Source organism: Castor canadensis, chromosome 2, assembly GCF_047511655.1.
Source record: "Castor canadensis chromosome 2, mCasCan1.hap1v2, whole genome shotgun sequence".
In the NCBI taxonomy this organism is placed as follows: domain Eukaryota; kingdom Metazoa; phylum Chordata; class Mammalia; order Rodentia; family Castoridae; genus Castor; species Castor canadensis.
This window is the reverse complement of record NC_133387.1, coordinates 19,762,969-19,786,510: the sequence shown is the minus strand read 5'-3', so window position 1 is coordinate 19,786,510 and position 23,542 is coordinate 19,762,969. Positions and strand designations below refer to the sequence as shown.

At 36.8% G+C, this 23,542-nt stretch overlaps 2 protein-coding genes across 12 annotated transcripts in view; both read left to right on the top strand.

Moving 5' to 3' along the window:
• The window catches only part of Cald1 (caldesmon 1), a 212,496-nt gene extending 201,449 nt beyond the window's left edge, over positions 1 to 11,047 (top strand). For 5 of the 6 annotated variants that reach the window (XM_074062703.1, XM_074062699.1, XM_074062718.1 and 2 more), the window contains 4 exons: positions 288 to 425; positions 837 to 932; positions 6,158 to 6,238; positions 8,722 to 11,047. In XM_074062703.1, coding sequence (XP_073918804.1) covers positions 288 to 425; positions 837 to 932; positions 6,158 to 6,238; positions 8,722 to 8,730 — 324 coding nt within the window. In that variant the 3' untranslated portion in view covers positions 8,731 to 11,047. The remainder of the gene's footprint in view (positions 1 to 287; positions 426 to 836; positions 933 to 6,157; positions 6,239 to 8,721) is intronic. The other variant, XM_074062711.1, reaches the window with a different exon arrangement.
• Positions 11,048 to 17,918: 6,871 nt separating this feature from the next.
• Positions 17,919 to 23,542, top strand: part of Agbl3 (AGBL carboxypeptidase 3) — a 69,098-nt gene continuing 63,474 nt past the window's right edge. For 2 of the 6 annotated variants that reach the window (XM_074062542.1, XM_074062535.1), the window contains exons 1-3: positions 17,919 to 19,127; positions 20,042 to 20,102; positions 22,839 to 23,024. In XM_074062542.1, the coding sequence (XP_073918643.1) occupies positions 19,065 to 19,127; positions 20,042 to 20,102; positions 22,839 to 23,024 (310 nt within the window). In that variant the 5' untranslated portion in view covers positions 17,919 to 19,064. The remainder of the gene's footprint in view (positions 19,128 to 20,041; positions 20,103 to 22,838; positions 23,025 to 23,542) is intronic. The other 4 variants (XM_074062513.1, XM_074062527.1, XM_074062521.1 and 1 more) reach the window with 4 other exon arrangements.

Sequence of the window (23,542 nt, the reverse complement as noted above, 5' to 3'; positions counted from 1 at the left end):
TGAAGTAATTGGATGGGTTTGGTTTTGTTTTTCTCTTCTCCTGTGTACTCTGAAGTGAAAAATAGTGTCTCATTTTTGAAAGATCCTCTCATCCACTCTTAGAGTTTACTCTGAGGACTCTATGTCATCAAAGTGCAGTTTTACAATAGAAATTATGACTCATTTTTAGTAGAAGTGTTTACACCATGAAATTGTTAAATGATCATGTTGACGAAGACCAGCTCACTATCATTTTACAAGGACAAATTTCTCAGCATTATCCTAAAATGAATTCTTGCACATTTCAGGGAACAAAAGCTGCAAAACCTACCAAGCCAGCAGCCTCAGATCTTCCTGTTCCTGCTGAAGGCGTTCGCAATATCAAGAGCTTGTGGGAGAAAGGGAATGTGTTTTCCTCCCCCACTGCGTCAGGCACACCAAATAAGGTGAGCATGTGGTTTGTGTCTTTTAACTTTAGAGGAGTGGATTTTTTCTTTCCATTTTGTTTTAGGACTCACCCTCATTCATAATAAAAGCAATAAAGAAGGTGCAATTTGTACTTGGTTTTGCAATGACTGTAAAAAAAGCTGGAAGAAAACTTGCTCATGAGGCTATCCTGGGTACTGATCCCTGGCCCTGAAACTCCAAAATGCAGGGCCCGAGATGGTCAGCCCTTGGGGCTGGGGTGGTGTGAGGTTCAGGGGGAAGAAACCTAGACATTCTTTTAATGTCAAGTTTAAGGTCTGTGGTTATGTGAAATAGTGCTTAATGGTATTTTGAATTTGCTTTGAAGATCCCCCTCTCTCCAGGTAAAGTTTACTCTTTTCTTAATATCTTGGATAATTGACTCTTTGTAGGAAACTGCTGGCCTAAAGGTGGGAGTTTCCAGCCGCATCAATGAATGGCTAACTAAAACCCCAGATGGGAACAAGTCACCTGCTTCCAAACCTTCTGTAAGTAGCTTCTGTTTTTTCTGAGGTCCTTTGATCTCTCAGTTTCCAGCAGCAGAAGAAACCAAGCAATTGGCCTGTTTACCTGATCTGTGCTAAATAAGTAACAAGGAGGCTTGCAGCTCCAGAACAGTCCTGAACATGGTGGCACAGTCACCCAGACGGTAAAATAGAACCAAATCATTGCCTTGTCCCCCTGACTGAGAGGAGAACCTAGTCAGAATTTGAAGCAGTTCAAATTCAGTCCCTTTACTGGTCTATTTGTTCAGCTTCCATTCTATAAAATACAGATAGGAATGTAAAAACACAATTTCAGATTTCTTTGGCTATTTCTCTACTACAACTACCCCTAAACTTATTCCCAAAAGGATGTATATGTTGGCTGCTATGAACCCATATTTTCTAATTCACTTGATTTCTACAACTTGGCATAGAATGCAGTTCTTGGACAGTTATTGAAATGATTGCTACAATTTTGTTCTCAACACCTGCAAAGGAAAACCATAAAAAAATGAAAAATGAAAAATGGGTTCCATTTTTCAAATAACCAGTAAAATTGGAAACTAGAAAAACTAGCTATGAGTGTTGTTTTTGAAAATCTAAAATTTTTTTTATTAAATGTAGCAATTTTACTATAAAAATATCCTCTTAATCTTTACATTGAATGTATATGATAATTACCTTGCATTTATCATTATAATAAATAAACCTTACTAAGTTCCCCACTATAAATTTCTAAGTTTTTTCTGTTAATTTGGCTCTATAGTTGTGGTGGTACCCAAGGAAGCAGTCAACTGCCATAACTCAGCATTCTACAAAAGAAGAAAAGCTTTCCAAATCACAGGTCTCTGTGCTGTTGAGCCACAGTAGCATTTAATTATATCTGTTGGCTCAAAGTCACTAAATTTGGTGGAAATCTTTGCATACTCTTCTTGGGTGCAACTCAGAATTTTTGCATAAGGATTCACAGGAGACATAAATTAACATGAACCCAACTTATCCTTGTACAATCTTTACATATTGAATTGGAAAAAAAGTATTTTTATCTCTTCCGGTAAGAAAGAGGCCCTATAGGAGAGGGGCCCTATAAAAGGAGACAAATGAAGCAAGAAACCACACCAAAAGGTATATGCTCTTTAGGTACTGAAGTCTCCCCAACATTCATGGTAATGTAAAGAGTAGAAATTATTTCAAAATACAAACAAACCAACTTATATAAATTTTATGGTTCCAGACCAGTGATTACTAATTTTTTAAATTATGGACCCCTTTGAAAAACCTAATGAGATCTTAGGGCCCTCTTCTCATACAACACACATAAAATACAATTGCAAGAAGTTCATAGACCCCCTCCCCCCCAAAGAGCTGTCAAGATAGGAAGGGTAAGGAGAGAAAGATCGTGTTTTCCTGTTTGAGTATGGTATATCACTAGAGGAGATGATTGTCCTTTTTTTCCATGTTTATAACATTAGTGATCCATTTCATTTCTGTATCAAATTATACTCATGAATTTGATCTAAGACTGTCTCCTTCTCGTTTTATCAGCACTTGAACTGATAACCATATCCCATCCCAATGGAAAGGATTAAAAAAATTAAGTGTAAATGCAGTTATTATTACAACAGGTATAACTGTGTCAAGTTTCCCACACCAAAAATACATATTTATTTCCTGGGGTTATTGATGGCCTCCTAAAAAAATGACAGGACAAAAAAGTACAAGGAACTTATAAAATCATTGTCCACTCTACCTTCCATTTAGTAAGTGATTTGCCTGACCACCTCCTAGAGAGTGGAGAGGAAAAGAAAAGACAAAGGAAATTAGTATAGATTTTAGTGATCTCTTTCTTCCCATCAGATTATGTGGACTAGTTTAACTGCCTAAGTAAAGACCAGATTGGAAGAAAAGCAATATATAATTGATGTCAGAAGTAAAATGATATTTTGAGTATACTTATTAAATCACTTTAAGCTTTGCTCACATTCCACAGCTAGTAGTGACCCATATTTTAGTCCTAGAACCATGTCAAATCATGGCTAGCAACATGGCAGTCTCTTTGGCAAAGGATATGACTTTGAGTCCAGCAAGGCAGGAGAGTGATTCACAGACACTGTGGGTCCAGCAGAAAGGAGGAGAAGTGTCAGCAATGTGGAAAGTACTGGAAAGATCCTACATTAAAGTTTGCATTAAAGTTGTTGGGCAAAACGCCCAGAGAAGACAGGTAGACAAGGATCTAACATCTTGTCCACAGGGTCTCACACTGGTGACCCGCAGCTCAGGTCTGTGTAGTTTAACCCATACCATTTTTCTTTTTTTTTTTAATTATAGTTTGAATAAATTTTTGTGGTATGGAAGCATGCATTCTTGAATGCATCTCTTTTCCTTATTTTCTTACACCCAAGCCTCTGCAGGCATTTGGGTTTCCATCTTGATCCTTCATGGGAGATATCTGAGTTTGACATCCTTGGGACTCTGGTTAGATTGACCCTGAACCCAGAATGTCAGAGGATTATCTAAAACAACAGCAAATAGGAGGGCCCCAAAGGTACCTTGTGATTGTGGAATAGAGACAGTTTATCCCCAGCCTTAGCCTGTTGCTTATATTCCTGACATGGATGGGGGAAGGACAAAGTTTAGGTTGGTGTCTGCAGGTGTGTAGCATGTAGCCATTAGGACAAAATCAGAGAGAAGTTATTTTAACAAAACAGTCCTTACCAAGTGAAACCTAAGAAGAAGAAAAACAGTAATTCTAATATTAAAGTACTAAGTTCTAAAACTCATTAAAGAGATGTGATAGATTAGATAGATGATTGATAGATAACTAGATAGATGATAGATAGATAGGTGATAGGTAGATAGATGATTGATAAATAGATAAATAGATGATAGATAGATAGATGATAGACACAATCATCTTCATAGATGCTAAGAATTACAAATGCTTAAAATAGTTTGTCAAATCAATAGTCTTTGAGGTCCCTGCAAATTAATATATTTAAAATTAAAAATTGACCTACACTGGATGTCTTACTATAACATCCAGTAAGGTATTTATGGGTAGAATTTATAGGATTTCAATATAATTTTATAACTGGAATTCAATTCTGAGTGTGTCTGTTTTAGCTGATTTGTGTATTCTTCATGTCTAAACTGCATGTTATATTCCAATTAAAAAGCTAATTTGTCTTTCTTTTTGTTTAAAAACAAAAAACAAAAATGATGTCTTTCTCAGCTGGCTTCTCTTCTTCACTCTTTGGTCTCTGGTTGATTGGAAACCTGCTTTTCCTGCCTTCATTCCTCCCTCTTCTTCTGGAGTGGGTCTTTCTCTAAAATGTAATTTGGTCAGGTAATTCCATTTATATTTCCCCTTTGACTTAAAATGCTACTTACAAGTTGGATGCTAATTTTTTCTTAAAACTGAGTAAAATCTTTAAGTGATCTGGAAAGAGTCGTAAGCATGATTTAAGAGAAATGTAATCTATTTTCTTAGGTAGAGCATTCATGTGAAAGAAAAATATTTGTATCCTTCAAATCAAATAAATAAGTGATAATAGTCACTTTACAGCACTTCCATCAGCATGTTCCTAATTATAGTTTCCAAAATTTTAAAACACTTTTCCAGACAATTTGGCAACTTTTACCTTCATTGGCAAATGGAGTGGAATTCTTTTTTTAAAAAAAAATCTGATTTGTTGCTTAATGTTTCCAAGCTAACTAGGTATAGCTCTCTGATAGAATATCAGGAATTCATGCCACAGAGGAAATCTCGAAACCGAATAAAGTTAAGGCAAATTTGAAATGCTTCACAGGATACCATTTAACAGTACATTTTCAGTGTTGAGATCTCAATACTGTGTGTTAGAAATATGTCCACTTAGACTGGTGTCTGTGAATAAATACAATTGCTATTAGCTTTGCCTTCTTAATGAGAAATGGGGTTGCCAAAATAAGCAGTACTAGTTCAGTAAAACACATTTATCTTCTACAAACAACCTTTTCCAAGTGCTAATATAAGCAAATGCTGGAAGAAAAGTAAATGGAAACAGAAATTTGGGTCCTCAACCAAAGGAAATTAATCATGAGGTAGTAAATTGCGGCAGTTGACGGCGCACGGGTGCAGGTGCGCATAGCACTTGCTTCAATAAATCAAGAGTCAAAGCTGTATAACTGTTAGGGATCATATTTTAAATGTGTTTCCTTCCCAAGATTCCCACATGTTCTTACATACGTCATCAACTGTCAACTTCTCTTATGAGTATGATTTGTGATAAATGTTTATTTTTGCATGGCTAGGTTCTACAAATGCACTTCTGAATTACACACTTGTCCCTCAGGAAACACAAAATGATTTTAGTGTTTTAGTTTGGGCTGCCTAGACCCTAAGTCAGTGCTGTTTATCTGGGAAGTGAAGAAAACACTATAAAGAGTTAGATGGGGAGAAGAAGGCAGCCAACAAAGAATGTAGTGGTGCAAGTCACTACTACACCAGCTGTAAAAATTTAACCCACCAGGGAAGGCCTGGAATCCACCAGAAAATGAGTGAGCCTACCTGAGGCATGAGTGAGCTGAGCAGCACTCTTACACCAAACCCCAATAGTCAGCAGTTGAGGGTTGCTTCTGGGAGATGAACTCTGAACTTCTAGGCTGCCTTCTGGGAAGGCAAAGTGGTCATCTGCAGCCAGAAAAAGAAAAGAAATGCATGGTAGCAGCTGGTGTGCACTAAAGTAGTAAGGGCTGGTTGACATGGTAAGGGGGACCAAAAGAAAGTTCAGTCTGCAAAAGATGAAATGTTTATTAAACCCCAAATGAATTATCTTTTATTTATTTTTTTTCTTTTATTTATATGTGCATACAATGTTTGGGTCATGAATTATCTTTTAAATAACCTATAGTCTATTCACTTTCAAGAATATAGAAAGTTAAAAATAGGCTACATTATTTTAAATATGCATCTATTCTAATTCACTGTTCAATAGATAGTAAACCCTGGATGAAGGACAAAGACCCAAATGCTCTATGTATTTCCAGCCCATTCTCATATAAGTCAGGTCTAGTCTGAATAAAATGAAGTAACAGTTAATGGTCCTTTCAGTTCCATCCATTTTGGTCCTTCCATTTCCATCTGGGGTAATGTGTATTGAATACCAATTGATTCAAACAAACAATAGGTGTGGTGGCTGAGTTATTTAGATGCCACCTTTTAACTTTTTCTGCTCTCTCTTCACTAGGACTTGAGGCCAGGAGATGTATCTGGCAAACGGAACCTCTGGGAAAAGCAATCTGTGGATAAGGTCACTTCCCCCACTAAGGTAATCTATGGGGAGGACTTGTATTTTGGAAATTTTCCTGATGAATCCTGTAGTATAATATCCTGGGGTCAAACGAGAAATATTGCTGACCCACAGACTTGTGCCTATATGACCATTAGTTTCTAAAAGACCTGTATGTAGTCCAGCAAAAGGAAAAGTTCACAGAGCCTTTAGCATTGCAGGTTTGTCAGTCATATAACATAAACAGCCCAAGTTCATGGAATGGCTCCCAGTAAGACATTCGAGAGATAAACCCTAATGGTAGAAAGATTGGCAGAGACAGCCAAAGGGAATAATGTGGGTCTACATCTCTTTATATGGCCCCAGCTTGGCACCACAAGGATTTGGGAAAAATAGATCCATTAGGGGGAAATGTCTGTCTCCCTTAGCGGCTCCAAAGCTGCTTTTTGGAACCATCCTAGGGGGCATTGCCTACAACCTTGGACTAGAAATTACTAAGGAAAAACATTAAAATGATATTCAAAAATAAGGCAAATTTTGCTCTCCTATTAAAACTGATGGCTAATAAAGCTTAGATTCATTTTTTATTTTTGGTCTTCTGGGCAAAGAGCATGTGCATTCTTCAGAAAAGACAATGAGACCACTACAAACAAGACCAGTGTTGTATAAGAAACTAATTCAATTCCTAATTGTAGTCTTTTCCCATTTTGAGAAATAGACACAGTCTTCTGCTTATTAATGGAGGAAAATTAAAAAAGAGAAATCAGAGAACAACAATAAGTAAGGTTAGAACAGTCTGTTTATGAGTTTATGCAGAACCCTAGGGACAGAGGCACTTCTTAAGCAAACTCAGGACTAAAGAACATATCAAAAAGCCCAGCAAGGGACTGAACATCTAGAATCCCAGCACTCAGGAGGCTGACACAGGAGGGTCATGAGTTTGAGGCCAGCCTGGGCTATATAGTGAGACCCTGTCTTTAAAAAAAAAAAAAAAAAAGAACCCTAGAATCACTGGGATTCACTAAAATGAGAGAATTACTTCATTATTTCCTCTTTCCTACTTTCTACAAGCTCTTAAATCTGACAGAGCTTCATCTTCTCTGTTATTACTCTTTTATTCCATTAAAATCCAGGCTTTCTGCTTAAAGTGAATTTTAAGAAAGTTCAGTTTTCCAGACTAGTAACACCAAGGCAGCTACTATATGCCAGCACTGTTATAATCTCATTCGATCCGCCAGCTGCATTATTCCCATTTTACAGCTAAAGAAAATGAGGCACTGGGAAGTTAAGTAACTTTCCTAAAGTGCACCGCAAATAAACAACACAATATTGACTGATACCTAAGCTATCTGGTCTGAACTCACAAGCCACTTTTTTGAGGATGCATAGTCAGCAGAAAGTGTAAAGTTTTAAAATTCCTTGAATAATTTTCTGTTGGTGGCAGGGGATAGGAGGAATTTTTGCTTGTTTTTTAAACAAAAGAATGAACTTGTTGACCAAAGCCTTTCTAATACTGCTAGCATAGATATCTGACCTTTCAGAAGGGGCATTTCCAGTATTTAGACAGCCTCCTTTCTGAGTAGGTGATGTCAGCTGTCTAGAACCCGTATCTCAAGTATAGTGGAGTCTCTCTATACACATTCCTCTGAGCCAAAGCTCTAGAAAGTGGAACAAAGATGACTTATATGATCAGAGATATCTACTCCCATACAATACTGCAGGAATGGTAGCCCTAGAATTGCACATATGGTGGCACAAGGTAGAGAGGTGCAGAGTTTTCACACACACCACACACTCCTCCCTGGTCTGCATACACTGAATTCCTTTTACAGCAGGAATAATATAACCACCAGCACCAGAGCTGAGCCAGCTGATTAGGTAACTCTGCTGCAAAAATGTCAAACTCACTACTTCTCATACATTCAATCCTTTGGCATGAAAATACACAGCATATTAAAAATCGAATTTACAACACATTTATATTTGTTAATACCTCAGCAGCGATGTTTAGCAGCTCAATGAGAGGGCAGCAGAATAGAATAAGAAAAGGATTAAGAGTCAGGTAAGTCTCAGGGGGGCAGGACATAAGAACAGGAGAGAGAAAATAATAGATTTCTAGGGGGAAAATGGAAGAAATCCAAAGAGAAACATATCCTACTTCACCACTGAATTTTATCGTGGCCTAACTGAGCTACCCAGACATGTGTGCCTTTTCTTGAATGCACACTAGAAATTCCTGGCCTAGTAGAGCTTTAAAAACACCTCTAGACTCTGAATGTCATGAGCAGTGAGGAAAGATAGAAGGGAACATAAAGGAGAAAGAAGGGAAAAGAGAAGTGAAAAAAAAACTCAGCAGAAGAAAGGGTAGAATAAAAGATCATATTTGAATAGAATGTCAACAGTAATCTTCTTATTCATAAATATTTATTCCTGCTGTATGATAATTCCTTTTCTTTTTCTTCTGACAAAATCCATCTGGCTGAAACAGTGTGGGCTGCTGATTTAAAGTTCTCTTCTCTCAGCAGGTTTGAGACAATTCAAGAAAGAAAGAACCCAAGCTCAAGACGCTGGACCAGCTCAGTTGTAGAGGGCTAATTGCTCTGTTTTATATTTATGTTGATTTACTAAATTGGGTTCATTTTCTTTTGCTCTATTTTCCAATATCTCAGTAAACCCATGTATATGATCACTATATTTAACAATCACGTCTAGAGATGTTCATATCAAAGTACTGCCTTTGCACAGGAGCCTGTTTCTAAAGAAACCCATGCTGTGAAATAGAGACATTTCTACTGCTCATTATAACTCATCTGAACAGTGATGCCAACCACATTGGAAGTCAACAAAAAGAGATCCAAGGTTAAGATTGCCTGAGGAATGTGTGCAGTATCTAGAAAAATGAACCATAGTTTTTTTTGTTTTGTTTTGTTTTTTAATACAGAAGTCATGTTGTTTCTGCACTTTAGAATAAAGCATGGAAGAAATTATCTAAGTAGGCAATTGTAACTGTTTCTGAAAGTAACCCATTTCAGATTTGATATATGGCAATAATGATTGTCTTTTTTTAAAAAAAAAAGAAGAGATGTACTGTTAAGGTATAACTTTTTTGTGTGCTGATTCATATCTAAATTGGATTATTATATTAGCTGACAGTGGTACTGATTTTTTTTAGGTTGGTTGCTTTGTGGATTTCTTTGATAGTGATAGTATCCTGAATCACATTTTAGATTACTCAATTATGTATGTATGTGCATACACATATACAAACACATTAATGGTAGAATGCTTTTTCATGTGCTAGACTATGATATTTAGTAGTATGTCCTTTGTAACTATCCAATATCACAGCTCCTTAAAATTTTTAAATCACAATATTATATTAATATTTCATATTTGCCAATAAAAACATGGCAGATAAGTATCAATATATTGTCAATGCCCAATGCCCTGTAAGAAAACATATTGAAAAAAAGATTAGAAGTGTCAAAATGAGTTGAAATTTTCTATAAGACATAGTATTTAGTTTATAATTGAAGGCAATCTTGAAGTCCAGTGTGAATTTTATTAAGTCTTCCATCTGGATCAAGCTCAAAGCCTACTTATTTGGAACAACAAAGTTCACAATAAGTTGGCCTACATGGTACCTAAGGTGTCTTCCTTCTCTAAAATTTAAAGATAAGAATTTCCATGAACATATTGCATAAATTAGAGTTCCACATAAAGGTCTAAACAAAGACCAACTTTGGCTCATATCTGGCAGCAGAGAAAAGTACAGTGAGTGAAATCCAGTAGTTAGGAGACATGACAGTACTTCCATCTTTATATATTCTGAAACATTTTTAATTAAACTTTTCTATTTTATTATTCACTAGTACTTGTCATAAGTTGATAATGTGCTGAAATTTCAAAAGTATATGTTCATTTTACTAGTTCCCGAACAGTTCTTATTGACTCACCATTTTTACACACACAATCCAGATATCAAATCTTATTTCAACCTGTAAGTCTTTATTCTTTCCAATAGATGATGAAAGAGTACAGCAGTATCTTGTCAAGATGTCCTTCTATAGACATATATATACAGTGTCACTATGTAAACTAATACATACCTCCACCAACTTCACCAAAATTGTCTTAGTTTCAGTTCCTAATCCACTATGGGAGCCTCCCAAATACCTAGCTCCTAATCCACATATTTCCCAGAAAGAGCTAGCCAGAGCAGGGTTGAAGAGTAACCACTGCCTTCTAGATTCTATTTTCCTCATAAATCAGTAACAATTAGTTGAGTCCCCTAGCTTTTAGCAAACCTGGGCCAAAGGAATGAAAGCCACCAAGATTGCACAAGTCATTCACCCATGACACAGTAGACAAATCTACGATAAGAAAACTTAGAAAGTACATGAAGTACCCATGTGTAATGACTCTCATCATTGGAGTGAAATGGATCAAAGTTTGAATTAAGGCCAATGGTGAAGAACATTGCTTTATTAATCTTTTGAACAAGAGCTTCTCCTGATCGCTATTATGTATTTTTCTAGAAAGTCTAAAGTTGAGAAGAGAATGTATCAATCCTGACTTTTATTCCAATATTTGGATGGAATAGGTTTTAGGGTAGAAGTTTGCTCAGTTTGAATTTAATCTTTGGAAAAACAAATTCCTCATTTACTTGTTGGATTACAATGCTCTGTTATATTTAAGAGATAAAATTACAAGCTGACTAGCATGTTCTGTGAATCTGCCATTCTTAAAAATGTTATAAACACTTAATATTTCTCACTGATAGCTGACCGCTGCAATAGAAATATATTGTGAAAATGCATCCACAATAAATGGAATTCCTCCAAAAAATCTTTGCCTCATATATTTTTATGTAGCATATTGATGGGAAGAGGTGTGTCTTTTGTAATAAAGAGGATGGCAAGGCAAAACATGTTTTTCACACTGAGTATTGGTTTCACTCTTTAAAAAGAAAAACACTTTCATATTTTTAAAATGTTTCTTAAATAATTTTGTAAGATTTCATAAACCTTACTCAGGGTTATTAGAGCTACACGTAATTTTAGATGTAAACACGTGGCTTTCAATATCACAAGATTTGGCCTTAAGTAAATTACACAAAGTTAACGTTCCCATGCTAACCAATAGTGTTGCAATGAACAAAGCTCTCCCCATGGCTTCCACTAGATGCTTGACACAAGATCCTTTCCCCTTCACACTAAATTCCTAACCAGGAAAAAAGTATTAACTCTGAATTATTTTCTTGTGAAGTTTCAGCAGATTCTAAACACCATGAAATAGGTGGCAAGCAATAGTTAAGTCTTTTGTCTAAGCATTTCTATGTAAGTTTCAATGTTAGCCAAAAGAAGACATGGGTTTCTCATCAAACTTTTTAATAGGTCTCAAAATTCTGTGACAGATTTTTGGTCAAGATGTTTTCACTAAAAAGAACTGATTTTAAAAATTAATAGCCAGGTGCTCGTGGGTCACGCCTACATTCTAGCTACTTGGGAGACTGAGATTGGGAAGATCAAGGCCAACCCAGGAAAAATAGTTCACAAGACCCCATATCCAAAATAACCAGAACAAAACAAACTGGAGGTGCCACTCAAGTGGTAGAGTACCTGCTTTGCAAGCTTGAAGTCCTGAGTTCAAACCCTAGTCACATCAAAAAATGTTTTAAAAACAATTTTAAATTGCCACATAACACACATACAAACACAAATGGTCCATAAAACATTTTCCTTTCCTTCTGAAGGTTTCATGATGCAATTTTTATCATTAAACAGTCTTTTACTCTTAAATTTAAATGGCCAATTGAGAAAAACAGTTTTGAAACCATTCTTCCACCACTGAGTAAGACTGGGGGTTGCAGGTGTTAGGGATGATAGTCATTTAGCCTCCTCAACTTTCTGGACAGACTTGTGACCTTGCTAACTCCAGTGGTCTTCTTGTCCACTGTTTGGGTGACACTCATAGCAACTGTCTGTCTCATGTCACAAACAGAAAAAATCCTAGAAGAGAATAGAGAAGTTCTCAACATTTTTGCCTGGATAAGGAATCTTCATCCAAATAATCTCTTACCTGGCCTTGCTTGGTACCATGTCAACAATGGCAGCATCACCAGACATTAAGAAGTTAAGACCATCATCTAGTTTCTTTCCAGAAGGGCAACCAATCTTTTCTTTCAGCTCAGCAAACTTACAAACAATGTGAGCGTGTGACAGCTCAGTATAGGGGCACAGCCAGCACTGATTTGGCCAGAATGGTTTGGGATAAGCACGAGTCATAAATTTTTAAGATTTCGGAGAGGTTCGTTTGTTTTATGATATTTTGTGTTCCTAGATTTGTATTTCATGTGTCAGCTCAGCTCACCTCAGCATCTCAACCCCATAGAGAGTATTGGCCACTTGTTTCACTCTAATTCAGATTTAGTAGAAGTTTGCCATGGCATATTTTTAATCTGATGGTTATCTTGAAATATTATTTTAAAAAAATGTTTCACTAGAATAGACTTTAGGTATCTATTTTAGAAATCCCAATTGGTCATTTCCATCTGGAAAAGGAACTTTCATCCAATAATCTTTTACCAAATATGCTAACGTTATGCAAAAGGACTGCAATCATATAGAACACAAGATGAGTTTAACTAGTTTCAAACCTTCTCCAGCACTCTTCTATACAAACTTGCTTTTCTTAGGATCAGTGTCATCTATTGTATGTTTAGGGCCTTCCAACATTCCTAAGACAGGTGCTTGGAGTGATGAAAATCAGGTGTCCTAGGTTCACTAGGTCTAGAGTGGAGTTATATAATACCCCTTTTCTACTGAAAGGAACACTCGTGTTAAAACATGCAGATCTTATACAGTAGGTTGGGGAAGGGACACCTGAGAGTTCACATTTCTAATGCTTCCAAGTGTTGCTGCAGTGACTGTTGCTTTGGAGACTGTGCACTGAGAAGCAAGATCTCTCTGTTGCCCTAGGTCTCTGTGAGAACATCTGCTTCAAAGGTTCTCATTGAAAAGACCAGAGTGAGAGCAAATTACTGTGCTCTAACACTTTGTGTATATAACCATCTTAATATTCATAACGAACCCAGCAGGTAGGCATCATTATATATCCATTTTACAAAGAACAGAAGCAAGAAGGTAAATAACTTGCCCAGATACACAACCGAGTATTCTAGTTCTGGAGTCCACACTCAATCCTCTGTCTCAATGGTTCTCAAAATTTAGGGTCCATCATGATCACCTGGGGTGGGAGAGACTTGCTAAAACATATATTGTCCCACTCTTCGTTTCTAATTCCATAGGTCTGGAGTAGGGCCTGAGAATTTGGATCACATGATGCTGACGCTACTGATCCTGCAGAACACCTTGAAAACCACTACCATATGCCACAGAGAGTGATGGCTCAAATCTGCTGCCTCGCATGCCACACGAGTGAACAAGTGCATAGTAGAACTCTGTTATTCACTCGTTCAGTCCTTTCAGTAACCCTACAAGACAGGTACTACTCGATTATCTCTACTTTACAGGAAAATAAATTGAAGCTCAGAGAACTTTAAGAACTTGCCCATACTCATACACCTGGTAAGTGGCAGAGTATTTTCCCATCAGCAGACAGTTCCTGAACCCCCACTCTTAACCACTTTTCCCCTCAGTCTTTCACAAAAGACTTTTACCTAGGAGTAGGCCTTGAAGACAGACCTCTGTGTGTGTGTGTGTCTCTGTGTGTGTGTGTCTCTGTGTGTGTTGGGGGTGGGAGAGGGGAATGCAGTCACTGCTGTCCTCATGAATTCACAGACAGAACAAAAGTAGCATATGAGACAGCCATGTAGACGGTAATTTGGCTAAGCAGACCTCTGCTCTGTGGGCTTCAGCCCATCTTTACCCTAACATAGCAAGAAGCTAGAATCTAGAAGGAAGAAGGAAAGAATGTAAATAGCAAAACTCCAACCTGACTCCCATTTTGCAAGCCACTACAGCTGGGATGTAACAGGAACAGATACCTAAATGTGCTCACAACTGTAGTTTGAGCCCAATAACCGACTCAATTTACTAATCAGCCTTTCAGTTACACAAGTTTTCCACAGTTTTAAACATTTTTTATCCTTTTCTTTCTCTTTGTCTATCTCCTTTTGCCCATTCTACCATGCAAGGGAACTCAAGAATGTCTTTACAGCTCCAGGCAAGGTCAACAAGCTTCTGTCCTTTTCTCCCTGACCACAGGAATGAAGGAATGTTCAGGACAGCAAGGAACACAATTCCAGAGAATCATACCAGCACATTAGCTAATAAGCAGACCCAAGGGCACAATCTGGTCAAAGTCAGGCCTCAGTACATACATACAGAAGCCCATACTCACTCAAGATTTCCTTTAAAAACCCACCAACAACCCAGAAGTAGGACTTGTGTTCCTCATTTTGCCTAGCAAAATTAATCATTAACTTCCTTTTCTCTAAAAACCTCACTCTCATTTGTGAATTGATATTGAGTTCAGGAGACCGAATTTCTGATATCAGGGATAGCTCTAGGTTGCTCTGGGAGGCAAGGAAAGGAGGGCTTTGAATAGTTTTGAAATGAAGTTTAAAATGAACTTAATACCAAATCTAAATACTAAATACCAGTATGAAATTTTTAATGTCAAAATGAAACTGTTTTAGCAGTCTAAAGTAGTAGTCACAGAATCCAGCCAACATGTCCTCAGTGGGAAACAAGACTTCACAACTGCCCATTTCCAGGACAGTTATTAAAGAGGGAGACCATGGTTTTTGTCATAAAATTTCACACTGAGCCTGGGCACTACTCCTTTTTTTGAGGTACTTTATCTTGTTATTTGCTAAGCAGGCAGGGGACATTCTTACTACAATACCTCATTTCCAAGTTTGAAGGGGAACTTGGTTAATTGCTGGCTAAAACAGATATCAAGATCTGAACTTAGAAACAGTTTGAGACGTTTGGCCCTACTGTGTCATCCTACACCCAGATAGTCTGAGGAAGGCAAAGGCAGCTGCTATCTCCTGGTGTGGCTTTGTCAGCCAAATTGTGACAAGACCTGAAGGCCCTGTGATCACCAGCTTCTATGATGTCATAAGGAACTGATCGCCCTAGACACTTCATTTTCTCATTTAAGTTTCTGCTCCTGATATAATTCCGCAAAATAAATTGTATTCCTAACATGGCTTACATGTAGCCATTTTGCTAAAATGGACTTTCTTGCCAATTCTCATACCAGTGTCTTTTGGGGTATATATCATCTTGGTTATCTTTTCCTCTTAACTCTACTTTTATGTATGTGTATATATATATGTGTATGTATATATATTATTTACATATACATAATGTATATATATTATACATATAAATATATATATATAGTAAACTCACCAAAAAAGTAGAAAAGGGAAATTGCTACAGGAATAAATCTGCCTTCCCAAAAGGCAGACACTGGCTGTGTAAGGAGTTGTCAAGTAATCTTCTCTGGTAATATCATAGGGAAAGAGAACAAAATACTCAAAAGTCCTTGGTAGAAGTTTACTCCAGGCCTTACTTCCACTTTAACTAAAGCCAAAGACCTTCATTCCCAGTATATGCTACAATCTAGAAGGGTAAGTAAAAATAACAATAATAAAAAAAATTTTTTTAAGTTTAAAAAAAAAAGCAAGTGCTTAAGAAAATCATTTCAAATTTACTTAAGTCCTTATGAAACCTCTTTCTTTAAAATGACTGATTCCAGCTAAGCTTTCTTTGGACAGTAGTGCCTCATACAATACTTCTCTCAGAGCTTTGTACTTGCAAACTTGCTGCCTTGCCTGCCTTGACAAGGTCTTTCCTGGCCAGCTGCTCAAATGCCATTGGGTTAGAGGCCTTCCCGGCCACCCTATCTAAAAGAGATACCCAACTGAAGTCCTCTCATCCCCTCTCATCTAGCTCTTTTATTTAGATGGAGTGGCCAGGGAAGGCCTAAATATTTTCATTATGCATTAAGATGATTTTTCTCTATTTCTTGACATATAATTATGTAAATATTCAAACAGCTTTCCCATTTACTTGTATAATGTGATTAGATCATTTCTCAGAGCTTCACCTCATGCATCTGGAATCCTCTAGCTTGTAATCATGATTAAAATCCAATAGAAAAAAATGGTTCCACATATAAAGATTGTCTTAGTCCATTTTCTGTTGTCCATAACACAATACCACAGACTTGATAAGTTTAAAGAAAAAAAGTTTTATTTCGGCTCATGGTTCTCAAGATTCAAGATCATATGGTCACATATAATCACATATGGTCACATATGGTGACAGGCTTATTGTTGGCAAAGTTCTGAAAGTGTGTGTGTGTGTGTGTGTGTGTGTGTGTGTGCTCTGGTTGATCTCACTCTTCTTATAAACTCATCAGTATTCAATCATGGGGCTTCACCCTGATGGCCTTATCTAATCCTAATTACCTCCTAACACCAGTTGGATTAAGTTTCTACCCTCTTAAATTTTACAATGGTGATGAAATTTTAACACATGAACCTCTGGGGGTCCATCCAAACCACAATAAAGATTCTCTGTGCATCCCCTTTAGTGATATGGCAAAAAACAAAGTACAAATTGAAAGACTAATTTTCAAAAGACTTTTGATCTAAGATATGCTTTATCAAGCCAAGGGGGTAATCAGGAAGATCCAAACGAAGGTCCAAATTTCTAAATTGCTAACCTAAAAAGACTTAATTTTTCTAAACTTACAAACTCTAATGAGATGTTAACCTATTTCCATTCTTACACCATTGTGCTTTGCCCTTTATTCTTTCAAACTTGATATAGTCCACTATCTCTAGTCTACAATAGCACAAACCTCAGGATACACAGTGGCTCAGGGAAGCTTCAAGTATCTATACATTTTTTTTTCAGCTACACTTGGAAAACTGTTCTACATATATTACCCACCAGAGCTAAAGATAAAGACAAATTAAGATGAGATGTAAACAAATAATGCCTGTTATGGGAAATTATATTTAATTATATAAGACAATACATATAAAGTGATTTGCTGTACCCCAGCAGACAGCTAGTAATGACAAAATTATCTCTGAGCTGGTTAGAATTTTCAGTTTACCCTCAAATATCCAAGACGTCTCCAAATCAGGTATTGAAGGAGAAAATCCTCATTTCTAGCGTATAGATCATTAATCACAACTGCACAGAGAACTCAATGTGTGCACAAATAAAAACCACCATACTTTCGATTTAATTTTCTAACAACTCCAAGATGTAGTTGCAATTATACCCATTTCACGGATGAAGAAACTTTAGTTCAGATAATTGTCTGTGGTCATGCTCTTAAATTCAGATGAGTTCTAAACCACAAGTCTTAAGCAGTATGTTCTATCCTGACTTCTCTGGGACCTGGCAAACAACCAACGTGCAGAACCTTAGGGACAAACTGCCGTCCAGCGTCTCCCATTCCTAAATCCTCCCACTAGTCCCCAAAGACCTAACTAGTCCCAGACTCTTTGTGCCAGCCCTGCGGCTCTACCCCGAATTCCCATCATTCCTGGGGCTTCCTTTTTCTGCAGGCAAAACCCCGCGCATGCTCATTGCGTCCATACTAGTCACTAGCCCATTCCCAAGGACAGCCCGAAGTCTCCCGAGGGTGGGGCCGTTGCCCTGGTAACCCGCGGGGGGGTGGCTGGCTGGAGGGCGTGCCTGGGGCTTTTGAACTACAGTGAAGTTCCTTCCCGCTTTTGGACGCGAAGTGTCTCAGGGACCCCCTGAAATAGTCCCCCAGCACGAGTGGGCAGCCGGCCTGGCCTGAAGGCTCTCCCGAGGCTGGCGTCCTCGGGGAAGAAGACACTAGCTCCCTCGCCCTTTGCGAAGGCCGGCCGAAGTGAGTGCGAGCGGAAAACGGCCCAGCTTCGGGACGTCATCGCGTTCCCCGCCCCGCCCAGAAAGCGACGCTCGCGCCGCAGGCTCCGCCCGCCTCACTTCCTGCTTCCGGGGCGGGACACCCGAAAGCGCCCCAACACTTGGGGTGGGGCTTTCACGATTCCACCCCAGGTCAGCGCCTGGCGTACTTGACCTGTAAGGAAACAGTCGAGACGTTTGCCAGTCCAGCTTTGCACAATTGGGGTCGTGACCCCAACTAAGTCCCTTAATACCGAGATGTCGCCCATAAACGGTTCTCTCCCTTGCATTTGTAGTCCTTTGCCCCGGAGATTGGCCGGCCTTCTAGCATGAGTGCTCGCTTTCTGTAGAGAGGAACGTAAACCAGTCCATTTGAACTTAGTAAATACCCTTGATCTCCCCCAAACTATAGAATCTTGACAAGGAATGGCTATTATTCCGTTAACTTAATAGCCACGCGGGGAAGCGGTGATGACCGTCGCCGGTACAACCTGGTAGCTATTGATATCTCAGTGTGAAAATATAATCGAACTTAGAACAATTATCTACAGAATACTAATCAAAGTGTAAGGAGAAAAGTCATTCGCAGTCCCGTGAATTTTTGGTCGCTTGAAAATTGAGGAAAAAATACTTTTAAAAGTATATTGCACATTTCACTGCTTGAATAAGTATAGTTTTTCTTGCTTTACTATCTTTTAATGCACTAACATTGTGCAGTGTTTGTAAATATAGAATGTAAATAATTTGTACTCTGAAAATCTTTTTCAATTAAATTGTTTGCTTTGTCTTTTATTGTGATTTCGTGTTTTTCTCATAGTAATGGAAAATTTCTTCAAATCTTCGAAGTTGAAGGCTTAATTAGTTGCAACCTGATTTAGTTTTTAAAGGAGACTTGTCACTGTTAATAAGTTCCTTAGAAATTGTTTTGCAGCCGATGCACATAATAAATTTCAAGCCAGTCACCGGCAGAGATGTCTGAAGATTCAGAAAAGGAAGACTATTCAGACAGAACCATCAGTGATGAGGATGAATCAGTATGTTTTTCTCAATTTTTTACATAATTTGAGATAAAAGACATGTCATAAAATATATATTCCCATTGACAATATCATAAAATCAGTTGGATGTAAAAGCAATTGGGTATTTAGGTAGTTATCACTGAAGATGGGAAATAATTTGATTGTAAAGCTAAGTTACTACCATACACAATATACCCTATCTACAAAGAAAAACTATATTGATCTTTTCTTGAGGAAATATTATTGGCTAAGAGCCTTCTGGGTTTTATTAAAATCTGTGTATTAAATCATTACAGTTTGTTTATACTTTATGTCTGCTTATTATATGCACCTATTCTGTTGTTACGTCATCATGTAAATCACACTAAAACTACCTGCATTCTAACCCTACTGTATAGGACCATAATAGGTTTAATGTGCCTCTGATACTACAAATGAAAGGCTATGGAATAAGAAAGGGGGGGAGAGGTGCAGGGTTTAAGAGTATTTTCTCTTTTTGCAGTATATATTTCTGAGATTTCCTTCAAATTTTATTAAAGTATAAAACATGTTTGTAAATTAAGGTCCCAAAATAAGCTCTTCAAAATGATGCTTAACTCTTTAAATCCATGGCTTTCTGTGTTTCTTTCTTGTTCTTGCTGTTGATTTTATTCTTAATTTAAGTTGTTTTCCCAAGTTTACCAAGAATTTTTCAACTTATTCCTTCTTTACAGTCATTATTATGACTATACCCAGTGGAAAATAAGTACATATACAAACTTTAAGTTTCCAGGATATTTGAGCTACTGCTTTGAGAGTCATAAAAATTCTTTAATTTTCTTATTTATTAAAGATTAAAAACGTACTCAATCCCAAGTACTAAGATGAATGTTAAAAAAAACTGGATTTGGAAATTTGGGTTTTTTAATTTAAAAATTCTCTCATTTTAGGATGAGGATACATTCGTGAAATTTGTAAGTGAAGATATTCATCATTGTACACTACTAACAGGTTTGAAGTTACCCATATATTTTTCCTCCCTTTCATAATTAGACCTTTACTGGATAAAAGTAACATGAGGAAACTGAAAAAAAAAGCCATATTTCGTAGACTAGATATGATTATTCTGGTGGAAAGGGGAGAGATGTGTTATACTCTTTTATAAGAATCTTTTAAAATTTAAACTTTTCAGGTTGGTGTTAGGTAAACCTGATTTATTAGAAAATAATGAATGAAATTAAATGTGACAATTACTTTACAAAGGACTTCACTTAACATAGGAATTTACCGTGTCTTTTCTTTGAAAAACTAGAGTTCCTTAAGTACATTTATAGAATGACCCAAGTTATTATGGGAAGTACATATTTATTTAAATGAAGAATATTTATATCAAGAATTTCCTTAATGAAGTCATTCCTTACAAGTGTACATGTATGTGGGTATCTTAATGTATACTTGATTTAAAAAAATTATACATGTGCAGTTATACTTTCAAATACTAAAATATATCCATAAAATATTTACATATTGATCACAAATATGATCTAATATTGAAGTTAAGGCCTTTATCTGTTACCTATCTATGTCTTTTCCACCACCATCCTAAAACAAATCATAACTTTTGAGATAACCCCTATACTTAAAAATTGGTATGTATTTTTCTAGACATTCTTCTTTGCATTTGTATATACATATATACCCATCCTTATAGAAATTTTGTAGTACTATTTTGTACTACTGCTACTGCTGCCCTTTTTTCTTTCTTAGTTATTTTTGTGATACTGAGGATCGAACCCATGATCTTGCACATGCTACCACTTGAGAGCTCTACCACTTGAACTATCCACCCAGACTCTTTTCTTTTTTAAAAATTTTGCCAGTCTACTGGACGATGGATGGTAGCTCATTCCTTTGACTGGCATACCTATGATTGCTAGAGAGATTGAGAATTTCATAGACTTACTGTCTATTATATTCCCTCTTAGTATGAATTACCAGCACACAGCAATCCTTTAATTTTGCTTATGATGCTTCCATCACTTAGAATTATTATGGCATGGTGAAATCTATCAGTATTCATTTCTTTATTTTTGTATCTTGTTTGTTACAAAAGTCCTTCTTTACCTCAAGGTCATCAGTATAATCATCTGAATTTTCTTTTTAAGTACCATTATGTATTTATTTGAATTTCAGTATTTATCATTTGTATTTATAAGTAGTAGATTTTATGTTCTAATTCATAAATAGCTGCCTTGCCATTTTGTAGTTCATGGCATTATTTATTGATCATCCTTTTTACTGTTGATTTGAATGACACCTTTCTTTACCATGTGACATTTGACATGTCATCTTTATCATATACTAAATTCTATCCATCCATTCCTGGACTTGACTCTTACTCGCCTATTCCTGAGTCTCTGTCATGATGTAAATTATGGTAGCTTTAAATTTGATGTTTTGATATATGTTAGGGCAAGTATCCTTTCTAGTTCTTCCTTCTCAGATTGAGTCAAAAGTTGAAAACAATCTAAGCATTCATCAGTAGGGAAATTGTTAAATAAATTACCGTGCATATATTTAAGGCATATATTGTACTACACAGCCTGGGTAGAGAAGGCTTTTGTAAGTTAAACAGGATACCAAAATAAAGAGTCACAAATGAATACTGATAAACTTAACTACATTAAAATAATTCAAAATTTACTTCTGATATGGTCATTTATGTATGATATCTATTAAATAAAATCATAGAACTATATGTTTAAGATGATCCAATTTGGGTAAAACCTATTGGTGAAAGATAAAATTTGTCACATTAAAATTTTAAGAAGTTAATTTGAGGGGGGGGTGGGAGATGGGATATGAAAGAGTAAATAGACAGAATGAATTTGTTCAAAGTACATTATATGCATGTATGGAAATATCACAATGAAACCCCTCTGTACAATTAACATTTGCTAAGAAAAAAGAAAAAATGTGTATTTGAACAGCATGTCACAAATTGAGCAGCTCAAAACTGGAAGCAGTTTGGGAGCTTTACTTAAGGGCACCTAAGAAAGACTTTAATAGGGTGAAAATATTTAATTGGTTAAAGTGGAGCAGGAGCCTTATTTGGATCCCAGTGGAAAGTCCCTAGTCAGAGGTTAGATGATGGTTTCTGTAGTATCATAAAAGAAAAAAAATGAATTTAAGGAGAGCTGCATCAAGCTGATGCTACACAGTTACCATACTGAAAGAAAAAGGGCCATAGCAATGGCTGCTGACAGCAGCCCCATTTATTCTATGAGGTCCTGGGGTTATGTTGCACAGTGGCCCTAAAAAGGAGAACTGAGAAGAAAATTGTGACTGAGAGATCACCAGCAATCTTTGAGAATACAGTTCCAAGAAATGGTGAGGAATTAGTGAGTGCATTTAACCCATTAGACAAATAGTGTGATTAAGTCTGAAAAGAGTCAAAAGTAGATGATTTGCTTGAAAAGCTGCAAGAAACAGATATTTTTATAGTAGCACTGGGAATTCAGCATAAACTAATATAGTACATAGATTAAACATTTTAGCAATTATGAAGATTAATTGTAAAAAAATATTTCATTAGTACTTTTATTTAAAATGCCATGAATTTCATTATAGTAATAATGATACCCACAAACTGAATAGTGTTGGAGGGAAAAAAGGAGCTATATAACACATGTAGAATTGGGGTTTTCCTTCTTGTCACTTATGGTTGTGTTGAATCTTTGTTTTCAGCTGACTCTATTGTAGACCCGTTCTTCCCCCGGACTACACAGATACTACTAGAGTATCAGCTAGGAAGATGGGTGCCACGCCTTCGTGAACCACGAGATTTATATGGTGTCTCTTCTTCTGGTCCACTGAGCCCAACACGGTGGCCATATCACTGTGAGGTTATTGATGAAAAAGTTCAACATATTGGTATGTTCTTAGGTGTTTGGGAGGTTCAGACATTAGCAGACTTACTGTGACACCTTGTTTTTAATGAGGAGACTCCTGGTGTTAGAACAGTACATTCCAGCAGAAATGAAACATGAGCCATATTTGTAATTTAAAATTTTCTAGTAGCTACATTCATAAAGCTAAAAAGGGAAAAGTGAAATTAATTTTTGAAATGTATTTTATTTAATCTACATATATCCAAAACATTTCACTTTCTTGTTGTACAAAGTCGTCCAAATCTGATGAGCATTTGTATTTAGAAACACCTCAGTTCAGATTAGTCACACTTCAAGTGTTCAATACCACATGTGCTTAAGTAAAGTGGTTTAAAATATGTGCCGGAGCCAGGTGTGGGGGCATACACCTCCAATCCAAGTACACAGGAGGATTGCGAAGTTCAAGACCTGTAACAGCAAGACCCGGTCTCATTAAAAAAAACCACAAAAACACAGAAAATATGGCAGAGCTTTAGTAATTCTAAACAATATGACTGTCAC